The sequence below is a fragment of the Lipotes vexillifer genome, unplaced genomic scaffold (genome assembly GCF_000442215.2).
Source record: "Lipotes vexillifer unplaced genomic scaffold, Lipotes_vexillifer_v1.1 scaffold498, whole genome shotgun sequence".
In the NCBI taxonomy this organism is placed as follows: Eukaryota; Metazoa; Chordata; class Mammalia; order Artiodactyla; family Lipotidae; genus Lipotes; species Lipotes vexillifer.
This window is the reverse complement of record NW_006793744.1, coordinates 1560671-1582514: the sequence shown is the minus strand read 5'-3', so window position 1 is coordinate 1582514 and position 21844 is coordinate 1560671. Positions and strand designations below refer to the sequence as shown.

At 37.4% G+C, this 21844-nt stretch overlaps 1 protein-coding gene across 2 annotated transcripts in view; it reads right to left on the bottom strand.

Annotated features, from left to right (window-relative positions):
- Nucleotides 1-3965: 3965 nt before the first annotated feature.
- The window catches only part of MND1 (meiotic nuclear divisions 1), an 84534-nt gene continuing 66655 nt past the window's right edge, over nucleotides 3966-21844 (bottom strand). The window contains exons 6-7 of one of the 2 annotated variants that reach the window (XM_007466717.1): nucleotides 11638-11682; nucleotides 3966-4288 (exon numbers count right to left, since the gene is read on the bottom strand). In XM_007466717.1, coding sequence (XP_007466779.1) covers nucleotides 4271-4288; nucleotides 11638-11682 — 63 coding nt within the window. In that variant the 3' untranslated portion in view covers nucleotides 3966-4270. The remainder of the gene's footprint in view (nucleotides 4289-11637; nucleotides 11683-21844) is intronic. The other variant, XM_007466716.1, reaches the window with a different exon arrangement.

The window sequence follows — 21844 nt, the reverse complement described above, 5'->3', positions numbered from 1 at the left end:
TGATCTCAAGTCAGCTGTCAACTTGGAGCAAAACTGTGACTTAAGGAAGAAAGCTGTATTTGGCATTCCTCTCAGAAATGAACTCGCCACCACTGAGCCAGGCCTATTCACCTCTAGCAGATTTGCTGCCATGTGGGTTGCTAAATCAGCCAGTTTCCAAAAGAAGCTGGAAATCTCAATTTGCATGTGACCTTTTACACGTGAATATGTTGACAACTAATTTAAATTAAAAATAAAATACAGGTTAGGCAAAATAAAATATACCTCGCAGGTCATATCTAGACCACAGGCGGTCAGTTTTTGATCTTCTGGAAGTTGGCAAACTTTTTCTGTAAAGCGTCAGATGGTAAATATTTTAGGCCTTGTAGGCTACATACAGCCTCTGTTGCATACTCCTATTTTTACATCATTAAAAAAGTGTATAAAAGGCATTCTTAGCTCAAAGGCTATAAAAAAACAGGCCTTGGATTTGGTGCTCAGGGTGGCAGTTTGCCATTCTTAGTTAATAGAAATCATTAGCCTTGAGGTTCAATGAATACTTTCAAAGATAGCCATATTACCTGAACTCTCTCACAAATAATTTTTTAAAAATCAAGCTGGGATAAACATAATATAAATTCACTGCAGTGGACATCTCATAATGCAGTACATTTCTCTCCTGATATTCAGGAAGCACATCCTGAAAGGGAGTTTATGTATAATTTTAAGACACCTTCCCCCCATCTGTCACATCGTAACTGCTCTTACAAATGATGCCATATTAGCTGGCAAATGCTTTCTATTTTACTCCAATCATGTTCGCAAAACAAACAAACAAACAAACAAAACCCAGTATTATCGGGTTTACAATTTAGATCTTTCTGCTCAGAAATTATTAGGGTGGTTCTTGCTTCTTGGCTGTCAGCTGTACACATTTCCTTTTCTAATCCCTTAGAATCATGTTTGATAAAGTTTAGGATAATAGCACCTATTTCTGAGACAGACCAAGAAATTTATAATCCTATTAGACTAATGATGTGGCAAACATCAGAGGAAAAGTCATATCCAATTCATCCTTATGGATTGCTTTGGTCCTGGCCCAACCTCAGAAGTGACATTTCAGTGATCTGACCTGGCCCTGAACAATTGTGAAACTTACTAGGAAACTGTAAAATCTTTTCTAGAATCCTTTAAAAATAAGACAGGTAGTGAGATTTTAAAAATAACTACATGTGAAGAAGATTGATAAGATGGAAATCAGCTCTCAAATACCTTTTAAACTTCACAGTTCACTGAAACGATACTGGGAGTATCAATTATAACATTTACTGAATCACATTTGATCCTGGATCACTAGTAATTTGACTCTAGGTCTACCTAAGTTGTCCTCAGTCTTCAGATCAATTACAAAACCAACCCAGGACTAAGGATTACCTAGAGTCTGGCTGGACCAATGCCCCTGGGCTTCTTAATCAGTATCTCTAATTACAGGGCAGAGCAAGCTCAAAAGCAGCTCTTCAAGATGAAGAACAGCTGATGTGCTGGAATAGGCAAGCCAACTTAGTAGTGAGCCAGCTGTTAACATCACTAAGATTAAATCACATAAACTATGATGAACTACATTACATTAAAAACAATGGTACTAAAACTAAAAACTCATCACTCCCTAATTATTTTACATTTTACCATTATCTGTGCTCTTGAGATTTACATCTATTGTATATGCATGGTAGAAATACTATACAACAGTGTGCTACTGAGCATCTTTCCCCAACCCTGCACTGTCATCATGTTGGTAATCTGAAATTGGCTATGCTGGGAGTATTTATACCACATAGATAGGCAAATACTATAAACCAGGCCCTGCTCCACTTTCCAAAGAGTCAGTTTAGTTAAACATCCACCAGCACATTTCTGGCTTAGGAGGATACCACAACCTCTAAATAGCTCATGAACAGACTCCATCTCAACCATTCTTGTGCTAGACCCATAAAATATTCAAAAAAATTTTTTGAAGTTGTCTAAATATTTATGAAATAGAATCTTTTAGGGATCATTAGAAATGGATTTCTTTTTGAACATACATACCTTCTCTCTGAACAAGGAAGCATCTTTTAATTTTTAAAATAAAAAAAATTTTTTGGCCACACTGAGTAGCTTGTGGGATCTTTTTTTTTAAATTAATTTTATTTATTCCTTCTTTTTTGGCTGTGTTGGGTTTTCGTTGCTGCATGCGGGCTTTCTCTAGTTGAGGCGAGCAGGGGCTACTCTTCGTTGCGGTGTGTGGGCTTCTCACTGTGGTGGCTTCTCTTGTTGTGGAGCACAGGCTCTAGGCGCACAGGCTTCAGTAGTTCTGGCATGCAGGCTCAGTAGCTGTGGCTTGTGGGCTCTAGAGCGCAGGCTCAGCAGTTGTGGTGCCCAGGCTTAGTTGCCCAGCGGCATGTGGGATCTTCCCCGACCAGGGCTCAAACCCGTGTCCCCTGCATTGGCAGGTGGATTCTTAACCACTGCGCCACCAGGGAAGCCCTAGCTTGTGGGAGGGATCCTAGTTCCCCAACCAGGGATCAAACCTGGGCCCCTGGCAGTGAGAGCGCGAAGTCCTAACCAGTGGACTGCCAGGGAATTCCCAGAAGCACCTTTTCTAATAAATAGCAAACTGGGTCTGAGAAATCGTGGAATTCCCATTAGTGTATTAGGGAAAGGCTTATGATGGGTTATTTTTTGTCCTTTGTTTCTTACCTCAAATACTTTCTCCTGTGAGAAGAAGCTATTGCCCGAAGGCAACACAGACTGGTCTTGAGAACAAACAAAGTTGGACCAATAAGCTCCCGCCCACATCCAGGAAGTGATTAAGTAGGTCTGGGGCAAGTCCATGCAATACAAAGACCAGATTCACTAACAAACGGCATGAATACCGGAGTACCTCATTCAAGTTACTCAAAAGAATATCAAACTTGGACAGTGTGAAAAAAAATTAAGGCATGTGTGTAACGGGCATTACACACATTAGTTTTTTTTTTTTAAGGCATTTCTTTTTTTTAAAATTAATTTTATTTATTTATTTTTGGCTGTGTTGGGTCTTTGTTGCTGTCGCAGGCTTTCTCTAGTTGTGGCAAGCAGGGTCTACTCTTCCTTGTGCACAGGCTTCTCATTGTGGTGGCTTCTCTTGTTGCGAAGCACAGGCTCTAGGCACGCAGGTTTCAGTAGTTGTAGCACGCGGGCTCAGTAGTTGTGGCTCGCAGGCTCAGTAGTTGTGGCACATGGGCTTAGTTGCTCCACGGCATGTGGGATCTTCCAAGACCAGGGATCGAATCCGTGTCCCCTGCACTGGCAGGCAGATTCTTAACCACTGCGCCACCAGGGAAGCCCCCACACATTAGTTTTGATTTTTCTTTTCTTTAAGTTTGTCTTGGAGTGCCTACAAATATGCTAAATGCCTAAGGTGAACTGGAAAAAGATATATACAAAGGGCATACATTATTTTTAACCTCCTCTTTTTTAGGTAGTTGAAAAAAAATCCCTTAACTCTTGCTGGTTATGTGTGCTATACTAACACCACTATATCATCTTATAAAAAGTGCATAAATCAGGACAAAGGGCCACGTGCTTGTTCTTTACAGTAGAAAGGCATCAAACATTCAGAAGAAAGTAGTTTTCATGTCTGAGGAATTACTACCTAACTCTTGAGTTTGAGGAACACCACCTTTCTGTATTTTTTCCTGTGTGAAATTTGCAAATATGATGCTATACACTGAAAATCAATCACTCACATTTTCCACTAAATACTGCTAAATAGTAAAGCAGCCATTAGAGTTTTTAAGGTTATTTCCAAGCATGTATGTATGGGCGTATAGGTATAATACAGCCTTCAAAATTACCCTTAGTTCTTAATATTTAATATTTGAGAGAAACTAAAAAATGTTATCATGTCATGGGCTTTAAGCTATAAAAAATTATTGGTAAAACTAACAGGTGGACGACTTTACTTGTATTCTCCTACTCTAATGAGCACTGAGAGAACATGGCTATTATTCTGCTTTTGACTGATCAAAAAGAGTGCAAAACATCTACACTTTATACTTTATTTAAAATTAATAAAACAAACACAGTTATAGGTAAATGAAAATTCAGTACATTTAGCTGGATGATATAAAAATTTACATATTCACAAGCACATAGCTCTTTCACTGACACCAAACATTTTAGTCTACGTAGTCAAAGTCTTCTGGAATTCCAAAATTTTTATCAATTTTATTTTCTTCAAACCCAAATTTTCTTTTGGCCCAAGATTTTATTGCAAATACGTTATCTATAAAGAAAATTGAGAAATATTTTTGAGAATTGAAAACATAATCACAAAACATTTCAAATATAATTACATTCAGCTTTTTTTTTACTTCTATTACTTTTAGAGGTATCAAAATAAGGAGTTTTCTATATTTTCAAGAGTAGCAGCAATTAACTTCAGAAGAAAGAAAAGATTTAATGATTATTTTGAATAAACAGATTTCATATTAAAAAATTCAGTAGGGGGCTTCCCTGTTGGCGCAGTGGTTGAGAGTCCGCCTGCCGAGTCAGGGGACACGGGTTTGCGCCCCGGTCCAGGAATATCCCACATGCCGCGGAGCGGCTGGGCCCGTGAGCCATGGCCACTGAGCCTGCGCGTCCGGAGCCTGTGCTCCGCAACGGGAGAGGCCACAGCAGTGAGCGGCCCGCGTACCGCAAAAAACAGAATTCAGTAAATTAGTTGCCACTAAAGAATACCTGACTTAAAGAATAATCCAAAGCCAGGGAGAGGTTAATGGTGCCTCTTCCACATTTCCACAGCAGAGGTAGGATTCTGTTACCTCAGGAATTAGAGTTGCTCCTGTTCCCAAATGGAACCCCTGTCCCTCCCCCACAGAGAGAATGGCTTCCAATCAGGCCAGGGAGAAGGGGTGAGGAGGAGGGAAGGGATTCTCTTAAGACTAAAAGAGGAACAGATATATCCTGAATGTCTTCTAGGGAATTTAAATGCAGTTTACCACTGAAAAAAGTGTTACATCTATATAAAGGGATTTATCCCAAGGAAATAAATTGTGTACAAAGATTTATGAGCAAATCTTCATCCCAGTGTAACAAAAGAAAAAAATAAAAGCAATAAAAAAATCTAGAAACAATAAATGCTGGAGAGGGTGTGGAGAAAAGGGAATACTCTTGCACTGCTGGTGGGAATGTGAATTGGTACAGCCACTATGGAGAACAGTATGGAGGTTCCTTAAAAAACTACAAATAGAAAGACCATACGACCCAGCAATCCCACTACTGGGCATATACCCTGAGAAAACCATAATTCACAAAGAGTCATGTACCAAAATGTTCATTGCAGCTCTATTTACAATAGCCAGGACATGGAAGCAACCTAAGTGTCCATCAACAGATGAATGGATAAAGAAGATGTGGCACATATATACAATGGAATATTACTCAGCCATAAAAAGAAATGAAACTGAGTTATTTGTAGTGAGGCGGACGGACCTAGAGTCTGTCATATAGAGTGAAGTAAGTCAGAAAAAGAAAGACAAATACCGTATGCTAACACATATATATGGAATCTAAGAAAAAAAAATGTCATGAAGAACCTAGGGGTAAGACAGGAATAAAGACACAGACCTACTAGAGAATGGACTTGAGGATATGGGGAGGGGGAAGGGTAAGCTGTGACAACGTGAGAGAGTGGCATGGACATATATACACTACCAAACGTAAAATAGATAGCTAGTGGGAAGCAGCCGTATAGCACAGGGAGATCAGCTTGGTGCTTTGTGACCACCTAGAGGGGTGGGATAGGGAGGGTTGGAGGGAGGGAGACGCAAGAGGGAAGAGATATGGGAACATATGTATATGTATAACTGATTCACTTCGTTATAAAGCAGAAACTAACACACCATTGTAAAGCAATTATACTCCAAGAAAGATGTAAAAAAAAAAAAGCAATCTAAATGTCTAATCAAGTAGAAGGGTGTCAATGCATAGGCAGTGAAGGATGCAAGGCAGTACCAACGTGCTCACAATGGCTGCACTGAGGGAATGGGAATGACGGTGAGTTTTCTTTTTTTAATTTTACACATTCTCTTTAATGTATATATACCATCTTTATAATGAATATGTATTATAAATACAGAAAAGTAATGGTATAGAGTTTTCTGGTTCAGAGTATTCTATAAAACATTAAACACTGTGTTAGTTGTGATAATGAAATGAAGGGTTAAAGTAGGTTCTTTTGGAGTGTTATTGGCCGAATTATCACCTCCCCCTAATTCATATGTTGTAGTCCTAAACCCCACTACCTCAGAATATGATTGTATTTGGAAACTGGGTCTTTAAAGAGGTGATTAAGTTAAAATGAGCCCACTGGGGTAGGCCCTAATCCAATCTGACTGGTGTTCTTACAAGAAAAGGAAATGTGGATACACTGAGACACCAGGACCAGGCATTGGAAAGACTGCCAGGACACAAGGAGAAGAAGCCAAGGAGAGAGAGGCCTCAGAAAAAACCAAACCTGCCTACACCTTGAGTTTGGACTTCCACCCTCCAGAACTGTGAGAAAATCAATTTCTTTATTTACGCCACCTGGTCTGAAGTATATTGTTACGGTACCATTAGGAAATTAATATATGAAGTTCGATCACTCTTAAAAATATTGTTTTAGGAAGTTTAATTCCAAGTATCAAATATTGATAACTAAATGTTTGGAACGAAGTTCACTGCTGAGGTGAATACTACTATATCAAATAGAATAATGTTAACAAAATATCCTCATTTCTCTAAATAAAGAGTTATAGGATATCAACAGATATTAAAATAAATCTTTATGTAATGATCTAAACCAAATCTCTACTTTTCATAAGAACCTAAGAGAGAATACTAATAGCATGAGGTACTCTAGAATAATCTGTTTAATTTGATTAGTGTCTGCACAACCTGTGCAATCTTGACAGTCACAACCAAATACTTATAGAGGGCCCATTGCTACATAAGACAGCTATTAAGTGTATTACAGGTATTCCAGAACATAAAGAGCCTATGCCTTCAAACTGACACAAGAGTAGAGAGAGAAAAATCAATTTATCACTAAACAATTCCAAAGTGATATGTATGTTAGAGAGAAAAGATCAAGTGTTATGTGTACAGCTTGTAGAATAGGCTCCAAGAATACAGAAAGATTTCCAGAAAACAAGAGGACAGATGCAATGCTGTAGGAGCCTTGGAGGAATGTACTTCAACCCGGGATCAGGAGAGAAGAAAACGAGGCACCATAGTAAGACTAGAGCCTCTGCAGGAAGGATTTCCTGGTTCATGTGAGGGCAAGAAACCATTTTATTATAAACCTTCAAAGATTAAGAACAAACAAAAGAATAAACAAATAAAAAGCCTCTCCATACAATGCTTAATGGACCAATTCAAAAAGACTCTGATTAAATATGTCCTTGGGCCACTCAATGTCTGCCTTCAAGACAAAGTTACCCGCAATCTTGACAGTTCATCCCTGTCAATTAATTTTTCTATTATGTGGAAATGTTTATGAATGGATAAAAAAATACTTTTTTTTTAAAGAAACAACCTTAAGACTGGTAGAATTCATATTAATTTATATGGTGGCATACCCAAGATATATACAGGAATAGGATGGGCAATATCACATGCATAAGTCTATGTTAGGACCTCACAACATCTTTCCCCCCTCACTCATTTAGGTGCCTCTCATACAAAGTCATAAAAACTCCACTATCTTAGTTATTAGGCAAGGTTTTATATAATTTGATAAATCACTTTTAAAGTTACTTAATGTTGCAAAACACTTAGATGCTATATTTCTAGTTATATTTATACCCTGAGGTGACTTCTCATTCTATAAAATTGAAATATTGAATTACTGAACGGTAAGTATGCTCAACTTAAAATACATTTTAGGGAACTTTTCAGTATAAAGAAACCAAATCTTAACTAATAATTATATAACGATCTTTAGTTATCAGTATTATTGATGTTTTCTTTTTGTTTGTTTTGAAAACAGGAAGGTTTTCTGAGGTGTAATTCATTTTAACTCCATGATTTTTTCATAACACTTTTATGTTGGAAGGAGCAAGTTGTACACTCAAATGGAAATACGTTTTTTTGTTTGTTTGTTTTTGCGGTACACGGGCCTCTCACTGTTGTGGCCTCTCCCGTTGCGGAGCATGGGCTCCGGACACGCAGGCTCAGCCGCCATGGCTCATGGGCCCAGCCGCTCTGCGGCATGTGAATATCAACAGATATTAAAATAAATCTTTATGTAATGATCTAAACCAAATCTCTACTTTTCATAAGAACCTAAGAGAGAATACTAATAGCATGAGGTACTCTAGAATAATCTGTTTAATTTGATTAGTGTCTGCACAACCTGTGCAATCTTGACAGTCACAACCAAATACTTATAGAGGGCCCATTGCTACATAAGACAGCTATTAAGTGTATTACAGGTATTCCAGAACATAAAGAGCCTATGCCTTCAAACTGACACAAGAGTAGAGAGAGAAAAATCAATTTATCACTAAACAATTCCAAAGTGATATGTATGTTAGAGAGAAAAGATCAAGTGTTATGTGTACAGCTTGTAGAATAGGCTCCAAGAATACAGAAAGATTTCCAGAAAACAAGAGGACAGATGCAATGCTGTAGGAGCCTTGGAGGAATGTACTTCAACCCGGGATCAGGAGAGAAGAAAACGAGGCACCATAGTAAGACTAGAGCCTCTGCAGGAAGGATTTCCTGGTTCATGTGAGGGCAAGAAACCATTTTATTATAAACCTTCAAAGATTAAGAACAAACAAAAGAATAAACAAATAAAAAGCCTCTCCATACAATGCTTAATGGACCAATTCAAAAAGACTCTGATTAAATATGTCCTTGGGCCACTCAATGTCTGCCTTCAAGACAAAGTTACCCGCAATCTTGACAGTTCATCCCTGTCAATTAATTTTTCTATTATGTGGAAATGTTTATGAATGGATAAAAAAATACTTTTTTTTTAAAGAAACAACCTTAAGACTGGTAGAATTCATATTAATTTATATGGTGGCATACCCAAGATATATACAGGAATAGGATGGGCAATATCACATGCATAAGTCTATGTTAGGACCTCACAACATCTTTCCCCCCTCACTCATTTAGGTGCCTCTCATACAAAGTCATAAAAACTCCACTATCTTAGTTATTAGGCAAGGTTTTATATAATTTGATAAATCACTTTTAAAGTTACTTAATGTTGCAAAACACTTAGATGCTATATTTCTAGTTATATTTATACCCTGAGGTGACTTCTCATTCTATAAAATTGAAATATTGAATTACTGAACGGTAAGTATGCTCAACTTAAAATACATTTTAGGGAACTTTTCAGTATAAAGAAACCAAATCTTAACTAATAATTATATAACGATCTTTAGTTATCAGTATTATTGATGTTTTCTTTTTGTTTGTTTTGAAAACAGGAAGGTTTTCTGAGGTGTAATTCATTTTAACTCCATGATTTTTTCATAACACTTTTATGTTGGAAGGAGCAAGTTGTACACTCAAATGGAAATACGTTTTTTTGTTTGTTTGTTTTTGCGGTACACGGGCCTCTCACTGTTGTGGCCTCTCCCGTTGCGGAGCATGGGCTCCGGACACGCAGGCTCAGCCGCCATGGCTCATGGGCCCAGCCGCTCTGCGGCATGTGAGATCCTCCCAGACCGGGGCATGAACCCATGTCCCCTGCATTGGCAGGCGGACTCTCAACCACTGCGCCACCAGGGAAGCCCCAAGAAATATGGTTCTTAACAGCTGTTTCTACTGTTCTGAAAATATCATCCTTCCTATATGATTTAAAAAGTTTCAGGTTCTTTCTCAACTAGTAACACAAGGGAAAAAAAAGTTGTTCACATTTTTTAAATTATAATTTTTGAAGTTTATGATCAACTGGAAAACATGAAAGGATTTTTTTAAGAGACAGGGAAAAGGGGAGTATTTGTTTATCAATGTGTCTAATGGTGTGCTAAACGGCTTACAAACTGTTTTATGTAATCCTTCCAAAATGTGAGGTAGATATTATCCACATTGAACAGATGAAGAAGCAGGGTCAGAGAGGTTCAATAAATCACATAGCAAATAAGGAGAACAACCTGGATTCCTTTGAAAGTCAAGTTCCTCCCACTATATACATAGGTTGCCTGTGCCTACTGTTTGCTGAGCTGCTTTGTTAATTAGGGGAAATCATTTTGTGACTCTTGTCTTATTTTTAACCTAAAAATCCACTTGCCTTTTTCCTTACTCAAAATTTTATATTTCTCAAACCTATATGATATCACTGTATGTATTATTTATTTATTCTTTATTGGACACACATTTCATTATTCTCTTTTATTTAATGTAAGTTTGCTGTTTTTACCCTCCTCTGTTCTTATCACTAAAGTGTTACACTATTTAGGAAATAACTTTGTAATAAATAAGACTGCAATTTTATAGGAACCAAAGGCCAGTTATATTGATTTTATCAGTGTACTTAATTCTAAAATAAACAAGGAAAAACAATTCTTAAGTTTTCTGTGAAATACAGAGGTCTGGACATGGAATCAGGGAAATCTGGCTCTAATCCCTGTTCTTCCAGGGACTAATCACCTTTGACTTAAGGCAGCTACTTCAAGCTTTCTGCATCTCTGTGTCAATGCAATCTTATCCATACTGTCCCACAGAAACAGAATAAGGGTAACACATATAAAGGCATTAAAGACTATTACCAGGATGGAAAGGTTCAATTACCATTATTTTATAATTAAATACTGAAAAAACATCAGGGTAACTTCCGGACAGGTTTTAACAACAATAATCATACTTGTATATAATTCACAACAATCATTATTTATTAACGTTCTTCTAAATTTTAAGACACATAGATAATGCCTCATGAGTTCCCATTTCTTAGTATTTACCTGGTATAAACCAGAGGGTGTATCAATTGGCAAAGGGATTAATGAGGCATTTACATGAAAGCAGGTACACAGAGAAGACTATCCCGTGTGGTGGGTGAGAGCTTGGACTCTGAAATCTAATTCCTGTTCCACTGCCTAGCACCTGTGTGACTGTGGGTTCCTAGTGGCCTCAGTTTTGTCTCTAAAATTAGGGATAATAATCCTATGTACCTCATAAGATTGCTGTGGAGATTAAATGAGAATGCAGCACAGACACGCTTTATAATGCCTGGCTCATAATCAGCCCTTGACAAATGTTTGCAATTATTATTATGAGCAGGAAGACAAATCTTTAGGATTGCATGAAACTCTTAAAAGTTGTATCTTGCATTAATATATAAGAAAGTTAAGTGATTAGCCCAAGTGATTTATCTGGGAAAAGTTACACAAAACTTAAAGTAATCATTGGTTTTACAAAAATGCCTTACACTTTACAAAATGACTCATAATAAGATTTAAAAAATTCCTTAAGTAAATGAAATGATTTAAGATATAAAATCTTGATTAATACATACACTTTCAGAAATGTCTTTTCTTGAACTTAACCAGGCACAATAGCTCCTGCATTTCACATCATAGTAAGTGTACAAGAGTTTGACTAGTTTATCAGTGCCACTGTAATACATACCAGTCCATCTGTTAGCAGCTTCTTTGGCCACTTCATTTGCTTGACCTGAAAAAACCCCAACCATATATATATAGATTCATCTTTTTCGGAAAAAAAAAGCTCAAATAGTGACACTGTATCTCACAAACGTGCTCAACTTCCCAAGGAAATTTTAGATAGTTGCAGTTATATTAGTCATGAATACAAAGTCAATGTGAACAATTTCCCTTTCCTAAATGTCCACTATTATTTTACTTCCTCTTTAAAGACATGTTTAACCGATATGTTTCTCAAATAATTTACACCAGAAGATAAAATAATTTGATGATAAGCATTTTAGTGTATACATATTAGACAACAATAAACTTGACAATACAATTTTAATGGCCATACAGTAGCCCTGAAGGAGGAAATATTTACTTTATATTTAATTATACTTTTTGCTATTAAATGTTATCTGTATCTATATGATGTCGTTCAAGTTAATCTACACAGCACATAACAATGCCATGATCATCTGGGCATAAACAGTATTCATAATGATAGCATTTATTTATTTATTGAAATACAAGTTATATACCAAAGAATTCACCATATTAAAGTGTATTATTCAGCGGTTTTTAGTATATTTACAAGGTTGTACAACCATCACCACTACCTAATTCCAGAACATTCTCATCACCCAAAAGGAAATCCCATACCCATTAGGAGTCACTCCACTTCCCCTTACCCCCAGCCCCTGGAGACCACTTACCTACTTTCTGTCTCTATGGATTTGCCTATTCTGGACATTTCATATAAATGAAATCATATATGTCTGGCTTCTTTTCACTTGGCACAATGTTTTTAAGGTTTGTCAACTGTAGCATGTATAAATACTTCATTCCTTTTTACTTCCAAATAATATTCCATTGTATGGATATACCACATTTCGCTTAGTCACTCACCAGTTGATGAACATTTGGGCTGTTATTACTAATATGAATAATTTAACAATTTTTGTGTGAACATGTTTTCAATTCTTTTGGGTACATACCTAGGGGTGGAATTGCCGGCTCAAATGGTAACTATACATACAACATTTTGGGGAACAGATAACTTGTTTTCCAAAGTGGCTGCATCAACACACCATTGTAAAGCAATTGTACTCCAATAAAGATGTTAAAAAACAAAAACAAACGAACAAAAAACAAAGTGGCTGCATCATTTTCACAATCCCACCAGCAATCTAAGAGTTCCAGCTTCTCCACATCCTCACCAATAATTATTTTGCCTTCTTTTTATTACATCCATCCTAATGGGTGTCTCATTGTGTTGTGATTTGCATTTCCCTAATGACTAATGATGTTGAGCATCTTTCCATATGCTCATTGGCCATTTGTATATTTTCCTTGGAAAAATGTCTGTTCAAATCCTTTGTGTCTAAATTTTTTTTATTGTTGAGTCATAAGTTTTTTTAATGTATATTTTTGATATTGGACACTCGTCAGATACAGGATTTGCAACTATTTTCTCCCATTCTGTGGGTTTTCTTTCTTTCTTGACAATGTACTTTGACACACAAAAGTTGTTAATTTTGATGAAGTCAAATTTATCTACTTTTTCTTTGGTTGCTTGAGCTTTTGATGTCATATGTAAGAAAACTAGGCTACAGAGACACACATCTATGTTTTTTTCTAAGAGTTTTATAGGTTTAGCTCTTACGTTTAGGTCTCTGCTCCACTTGAGTTAATTTTTATATACAGTGGGAGGTGGGAGGCCAGGTTGATTCATTTGCATGTGGATAACCAGTTGTGCCCAGCGTCCTTGGCTGAAAACACTATTTTGTTCTGATTGAATAGTCTTGGTACCCTTGTTCAAAACCTTGTTTACTTCTGGACGCTCAATTCCATTTCATTAACCTGTATGTCTATTCTTATACCAGTACCAAATTGCCTTGATTACTAAAGTTTTGTAGTAAGTTTTGAAACTGGGAAATTTGAGTCTTCCAACTTTTTTTTCCCCCAAGGTTCTTCTGGCTGTTCTGGGTCCCCTGCATTTTCATAAGAATTTTAGGACTAATATCAATTTCTGCAGAAAAGAAATTGGAATTTTGGAGGTTTTACAGTTAATCTGTAGACCAACTGGGGAGTATTTCCACCATGACAACATTTAGGTCACTCAATTCATGAACACGGGATGTCTTTCAATTTATATAGGTCTTTAATTTCATTAAATGTTTTTTACTTTTCAGTACAAGTCTTGCACTTCTTTGATTAATTTTACTCCTAAGTATTTTATTCATTTTGATTCTACTGTAAGTGGAATTCTCTTAATTTCATTTTCAGGCTGTTTATTGATAGTTTATAAAATACAAGTGTTTTTTATATATTGATTTTCTATCTTGCAATCAGCTGACCTCACTTGTGAACTCTAATAGTTGTATTTTGCTGTTGTTGTTTTGTGGATTGTTTAGGGGTATCTATCTACCTAAGATTATGTCAACTGCAAATAGAGATAGTTTTCTTTTTTTCTTTTCAATATGGATGCTTTTTATTTCTCTTTCTTACCTAACTGCCCTGGCTTGAATTTCCAGTACAGTGTTGAACAGAAGAGGTGAGAGTGCACATCCTTGGGGAAAGAATACAGCATTTCACCATTCAATATGTTAGCTGTTCTATTTACAATAGGCAGGACATGGAAGCAACCTAAGTATCTATTGACAGATGAATGTTTAAAGAAGATGTGGCACATATATACAATGGAATATTATTCAGCCATAAAAAGAAACGAAATTGAGTTATTTGCAGTGAGGTGGATGGACCTAGAGATTGTCATACAGAGAGAAGTAAATCAGAAGGAGAAAAATAAATACTGTATGCTAACACATATATATGGAATCTAAGAAAAAAAGGTTCTGAAGAACCTTGGGGCAGGACAGGAATAAAGACACAGACGTAGAGCATGGATTTGGGGATACGAGGAGGGGGAAGGGTAAGCTGGGACGAAGTGAGAGAGTGGCATGGACTTATATACACTACCAAATGTAAAACAGATAGCTAGTGGGAAGCAGCCACATAGCTCAGGGAGATCAGCTCTGTACTTTGTGACCAAGAGGGGTGGGATAGGGGGTGTGGGAGGGAGACGCAAGAAGGAGGAGATATGGGGATATATGTATATGTATAGCTGATTCACTTTGTTATAAAGCAGAAACTAACACAGTATTGTAAATCAATTATACACCAATAAAGATGTTAAAAAAAAAAAGTTAGATGTGCATTTTTTTTTTTTGGCTGCACCACATGGCACGTGGGATCTTAATTCCCCAACCAGGGATGGAACCTGTGCCCCCAGCATTGGAAGTGCAGAGTCTTGACCACTGGGCCGCCAGGGAAGTCCCAGCTGTGCACTTTTTACAGATACACTTTTTTTTTTTTTTTTGCGGTATGCGGGCCTCTCACTGTTGTGGCCTCTCCTGTTGCGGAGCACAGGCTCCAGACGTGCAGGCTCAACGGCCATGGCTCACGGGCCCAGCCGCTCTGCGGCATGCGGGATCTTCCTGGACCGGGGCACAAACCCGTATCCCCTGCATCGGCAGGCGGACTCTCAACCACTGTGCCACCAGGGAAGCCCACAGATACACTCTTGTTAGACTGAGGAAGTTCACTTCTTTTCCCAGTTTGTTGAGTGTTTTTATTACAAAAGGGCGTTGGATTTTATCAAATACTTTGTTTATTGAGACAATTATGTGGGGTTACGTCCACGTTTATTCTATAAATAGGTTGCATTAGATTGATTTTTGTACGTTGAACCAACCTTTCAACCCTGAGATAAATGTCACTTAATCAGGGTGTATAATCCTTTTTATATACTGCTGGATTTGATTTGCTAGAACTTTGTTGAGAATACTTACATCTATATTTGTAAGCAATACTTAACTATAGTTTTTTTTTCTTACGAAGTCTTTGGTTTGGGTATCAAGGTAATACTGACTTCAAAGAATGAGTTAGGAAGTGTTCTCTCTTTTCTAACTTTTTTTTAATTGAAAAGTTACTTCTTTAAACTGACAGAATTCACCAGTGTAGACTTGGTTTTTTATTGTAAGAAGTTTTTAATTTCTAACTCAGTCTCTTAACATGTTATACATCTATTTACAGAGTTCATTTCTGCTTGATAGTTTTGGTAACTTGTATCCTTCTAGAAATTTGTTCACTTCATATAACTTATCAAATTCATTGACATACCACTGCTCATAGTATTCCTTTATAGTCCTCTTTCTATCTGTAAGGTCAACAATGATCCTTCTAATTCATTCTTGATTTTAGTAATTTGAATCTTCCTTTTTTCCTGGTCAGTCTAGCCAAAGTTTGCCAATTTTGTTGATCTACTTAAAGAACCAACTTTTGGTTTTATTGACTTTCTCTTGTTTTTCGATTCTCTAGCTCTTTCATTTCTGTTCTAGTCATTTTATTTCCTTTCTTATATCTGCTTTGGGTTTAGCTTGCTCTTCTTTTTCTAGTTTCTTAAGATAGAAGTCTAGGTTTTTGTTTTGAGAGTTTTCTCTATTTTTTAACATAGGCATTAAAATATTAATAAATTTCCCACTGAGCAATGCCTTCATTGCACCCAATAAGTTTTTGTATGTTTTCATTTTCACTATCTCATAGTATATCCTGATTTCCCTTGTGATTTTGTTTGAGCCATCCCTTTTGGGAGTGTGTTGATTAATTTCAACATATTTGTGAATTTCCCAAATTTCCTTCTGTAATATATCTCATAAAATTCCACTGTCATCAGAAAACATACTTTGTATTATCAATCCATTTAAATTTATTGCAACTTAAGCTTAACATGTGGTCTACCTTGAAAAAAATTTCATGTGCACTTGAGAAGAATGTGTCCCCTGCTGTTGTTGAATGTTCTACAGAGATTTAGTTGGTTTGTAGCACTGTCTTCTAATTTCTTGCTTATATTCCATCTTGCTATTCCATTCTTTATTCAAAATGGAGTATTTAAATTTTAAACTATTATTGTTGAATTGTCTATCCCTTCAATTCTTTTGGTTTTTGCTTATGTATTTTGCTTCTCTATTGTTAACTGTATATATGTTTGTAATTGTCATATCTTCTTGAAGAGTTGATCCTTTTATCATTACAATTATAAACTGTACTTCTTTGTCTCTAGTAACAATTTTTGTCTTAAAACCTATTTTCTCTGGTATTGGTTTAGCCACTCTAGCTCACTTTTGGTTATTGTTTTCATGGAATATCTTTTTCCAGCTTTTACTTTTACCATATTTGTGTCCTTGAGTCAAATGTGACTCTTCTGTAGACAGTATATAGTTTATGTGTTTTTAAAGTATTCTGCCAATCCCTGCCTTCTAATTGGAGAGTTTAATCCATTTACATTTAATACAATTACTGACAAAGTAGGATTTACATCTGCCATTTGCTATTTATTTTCTATAAGTCATATGAATTTTTGTTCCTCAATTCTTCCACAGTTGCTTCATTTTATGTTAAACAGATATTTTAGTGTATCAGTTTAATTCCCTTATTTCTTTCACCAAATATTTTGGGGATGTTTTCTTAGTGATTGCCCTGGGGATTACTATTAACATCTTAATTAGAATGAATACCAATAGTACACAAAAGTTTTGCTCCTATGTAGCTCCATTCCCCTCCCCACTTTTACGCTGTAATTGTCACAAAATATATTTTATACATTGTGTGCCCAACAACATGTTTATCAGTATTGCTTTATGCAGCTGTAATTTAAATCAGATAGAACATAACAGATACAAACAAAAATACACATATACTGTCCTTCAGATTTACCTATGTAAATCTATTTTATTGCTTCATGTTGATCAAGTTACTGTCTAGTGTCTAGTGTCTAGTGCTTTCACTCCAATGAGAAGGACTTCCATTTTTTTTTTTAAGGGCAGATCTGCTAATGACAAACTCTCACTTATTTACCTCAGACTATCTTACTTTGCCCTTCATTTTTAAAGGAAAATACTTCTGTATATAGAATTCTTGGTTAACAGTTTTTTCTTGCAGCACTTTGAATATGTCATCTCAATGTCTCTGACTTCTATGGCTTCTAATAAGAAAAAAGCTGTTAATCTGACTGAAGATCCCCTATATATGATGAGTTGCTTCTTTCTTATTGCTTTCAAGCTTCTGTTTATCTTCTGACAATTTGATTATGGTGAGCCTATGTGTGGATCTCTTTGAGGTTGTCCTAATTGGAATTTATTAAGCTTTTTGGATGTGTAAATTAATGTTTTTCATCAAATTTGGGACATTTTCAGCCTTATTCTCTTGGCCCTTTCTCTCTCATCACTTTCTGGTACTACCATTGTGAGACTGTTTGCATTCCTGATGCCATACCACAGGTCTCTGAGACTCTGTTAATGTTTCTTCACTCTTTTTGATTTCTGTTCCTCAGATTGGATTATCTCTATTGAACTATCTTCAAGTTACCGATTCTTTATTCTGCCTGCTCAAATCTGCTGTTAATCCTTCCAGTGAATGTTTTACTTAATTACTATAGGTTTCAGCTCCAGAATTTCTATTTGGTTCCTTCTTAATAATTTCTACCTCTTTATTGATATTCTCTACAGTAAACCCCCTACATATGAAACTTCAAGTTGTGAACTTTCAAAGATGCGAACATGTGTTTGCATGTCCAATCAAGTAAGTTAGTTCACATATCTGGCGTACACAGTCACGTGCATGCATCCTCTACAAGTGGTTGTGCTTTTGTGTACTTTACTTACAGTACTAGGTAGAGTAAAATAGTACGGTATCTTTATTTCAAGCCCAGAAGCAAGTGTAAGAGCAGCGGTGATGTAGCTGGTACAGCTAAGAACTGCCAAGTGATAACAATGGAAACAATAGTGAAAATAATTGAGAGAGTGGAATGAGGCAAAAAGATGGAAATGGAGGCCCAGAGAAAGGATGAAGAGAGACAAGAGGAAGAAGAAGTAACTGAAGAACCGTAGAGATTCATGACGCAGGATATGGCAAGGGGATTTTCTTTATTTGAGGAGACACTGTTAGTTTTTGAGGCACAGGACCCAAATGTTAAAGCAGCCGTTCAGAATCCAATTCAGTGCTGTGTCACCTATTATGAGAAAAAAAGAGCTATGACCCAGACATCACTGGATCGCCTTTTCAAGAGGGTAGACAGAATTGAATCCAGCAAGGAACCAGAAACTGTGTCATCAGCTTCAGGCGTGAGTGAAATCGCAGCTTGCCCTCCGTCTCCTATTGCTGATGATCCTTCAGCTCTAACATCTCCCACCTCCTCTCCCTCCTCCAGTCAGTAACTCTTCTTGCCTGTTCACTCGATGCCAGCCCCTGTATGCCAGCTGTTGTACTGCACTACTGAACTTTTCAAGTACTGTAAGATTAAAAATGTTTTATTTTTTGTGTTTGTTTTTTATGTATTATTTGTGTGAAAAGTATTATAAACCTATTACAGTATAGTACTTTATAGCCGATAGTGTTAGTTGGGTACCTAGGCTAACTTTGTTGGACTTAGACCAAACTGGACTTACGAACATGCTCTCAGAACAGAACTTGTTTGTATGTAGGGGACTTACTGTATTTAGTGAGGTATCATTCTCAGACTTTCCTTTAGTTCCTTAGATATATTTTTCTTTAGCTCTTTTAACATATTTAAAATAGCTGATTTAAAGTCCAAAACCATGCATGAGCCATATTTTCTTGTTTCTTTTCATGTCTTGCAACACTTTGTTGAAAACTGGATATTTAAATTAATATAATGTTGCAACTCTGGAAATCAGATTATTCCCACCTTCCCAGGGTTGCTGTTGCTGCTACCTGTATTTATTGATAATTTAGTGATTTCTCTGAACTAATTCTGTAAAGTCTATATTCTTTGTTATGTGTGTGGCTACTGAAGTCTCTAGTCAGTTTGCTTACTGATCAGCCAACGATTGAACAGAGATTTCCTTAAACACCTGGACTAGGGGCTTCCCTAGGCGCAGTGGTTGAGAGTCTGCCTGCCGATGCAGGGGACATGGGTTCGTGCCCCGGTCTGGGAAGATCCCACATGCTGCGGAGTGGCTGGGTCCGTGAGCCATGGCCGCTGAGACTGCGCATCCAGAGCCCGTGCTCCACAATGGGAGAGGCCACAACAGTGAGAGGCCCGCGTACCGCAAAAAAAAAACCACCTGCACTAAATCTTCAAGTCTTTGCTGAGAGTCTGTGTGTGTGTGCTGGGGCAGGTTTCAACAATACTCAGGCAATTTACAATTATGCTTTAGCCTCCACTTCTGTACAGAGTGTCAAGGTCAGCTAGCAGTGGGAGATTAGGACCATCTCAGGTCTTTTCTGAGAATGTGCACAGCCCAAGGTGTGCATGTGGCATTCTAGATTTCCAGGAATATTCTGATTTCAAGGCAGCTATGAACATCTCTTCTGGCCTCTCCTTTTAAACTTTTTGGTTAGTCTACTCTTTTCCTTAACTGTTACTCATAACCCAAGACAGCTATGAAGTTAAAACTCTTGCCTGTAATTGTTTTAGACAAACACTCCCCAGGAAGATGCTGTTAGTGATGGCATACTCCAAATCAGGTCAAAAAAAAAAAACCCAATCCTTTCTATTGGTGGCTTTTAGGGAAGCACCAGAGATGCCAAATAATGACAATTCTTTGGAGTGAGGGTCTTAAAGAGCTCCAGGTCCATTCTATTCCCTTGATACCAAGAAGGCAGGGCCGTTATTTTTCAAGATTATTGTTGAGCTGGAGAGTAGGAGAGGAGAATAGGGCAAGTTAAACACCACAAAGCTTGCTCTTCATGAAGAGATCAGACCATTTTTCTTGAACAGGTAATTCTTCATTTAGTTTCTAAAATTCTGGAAAAGTTGTAACAATATTTGCCAGCTTTAATGGAAGTGTACATTTTCAAAGGTCCTCACTCCACCAGTTTCATTGTCATCTCGGCATTTATTTCTAAGAAAATCTCTTAAGTACTTCTAAGATTTACTTTCCAAACCCTTTATTGTGAGAATTCAGCTTTTACTACAACTTATTTTATCTGTTCTCACTTAAATAATGTTCAGAGTAGCTAAAATAAAAATTTATTAATGCTTTTACTTCTCATTTCTTGGATATTTGCAACTAATCTTGTTAATACTTGTTTAGTGATATCAATAATTCAACTGGCATGATGAAATATAAATATTTCCTGCAGGAATTATTAAGAAATAAGAGATAATACATAGCTCTATCTACATGAACATAAGGGTTACAGCTACTGTCAGCAGAAAACTTGTTTCAAAATAAGCGATGACGGACTTAGACATAAGCCTGATTATTATAATTTGGGTACTATAGCCATGTTATTAAGAACCCAATCCTATTAAATTTGTGAATCTCATAATCCTTTAATCTAGTATAATCTGTTCTGCAATAACACATGGCCAAATCCTTTGAAGCCCATCATTATCAAAAAGCACATTTTAAAAACAATAATCTTGGGGGGAACCTTCAAGATGGCAACGAGTAAGACGTGGAGATCACCTTCCTCCCTACAAATACATCAAAAATACATCTACACATGAAACAACTCCTACAGAACACCTACTGAATGCTGGAAGAAGACCTCAGACTTCCCAAAAGGCAAGAAACTTCCCACGTACCTGGGTAGGGCAAAAGAAAAATGAAAAAACAGAGACAAAAAAATAGGGACGGGGCCTGCGCCTCTGGGAGGGAGCTGTGAAGGAGGAAAAGTTTCCACACACTAGGAAGCCCCTTCACTGGCGGAGACGGGGATTGGCGGGGGGGAAGCTTTGGAGCCACAGAGGAGAGCAGAGCAACAGGGAGGGGTACAGAGTGCAAAGTGGAGAATCCCACACAGAGGATCAGTGCCAACCAGAACTCCCCAGCCTGAAACACTTGTCTGCCCACTGGGGTGGTGTAGGGGCTGGATGCAGAGGCTTGGGCTTCAGAGGTCAGACCCCAGGGAGAGGACTGGCATTGGCTGTGTGAAGACAGCCCGAGGGGGCTAGTGTGCCACAGCTGAGGGAGTCTGGGAAGAAGCCTGGGTCTGCCAGAGACGCAAGGGACCATTGTCGTGGGGTGCGCAAGGAGAGGGGCAGGCCTGAAATAGAAGCTTCTTGCTCCATGTGCTCAGATGGCAGGAAACTGCCTACACAAGCTCCAGAGGCAGGAGTGAGCTGTAGCTGTTATTTTGGACCCCAGAAGCAGGCACAA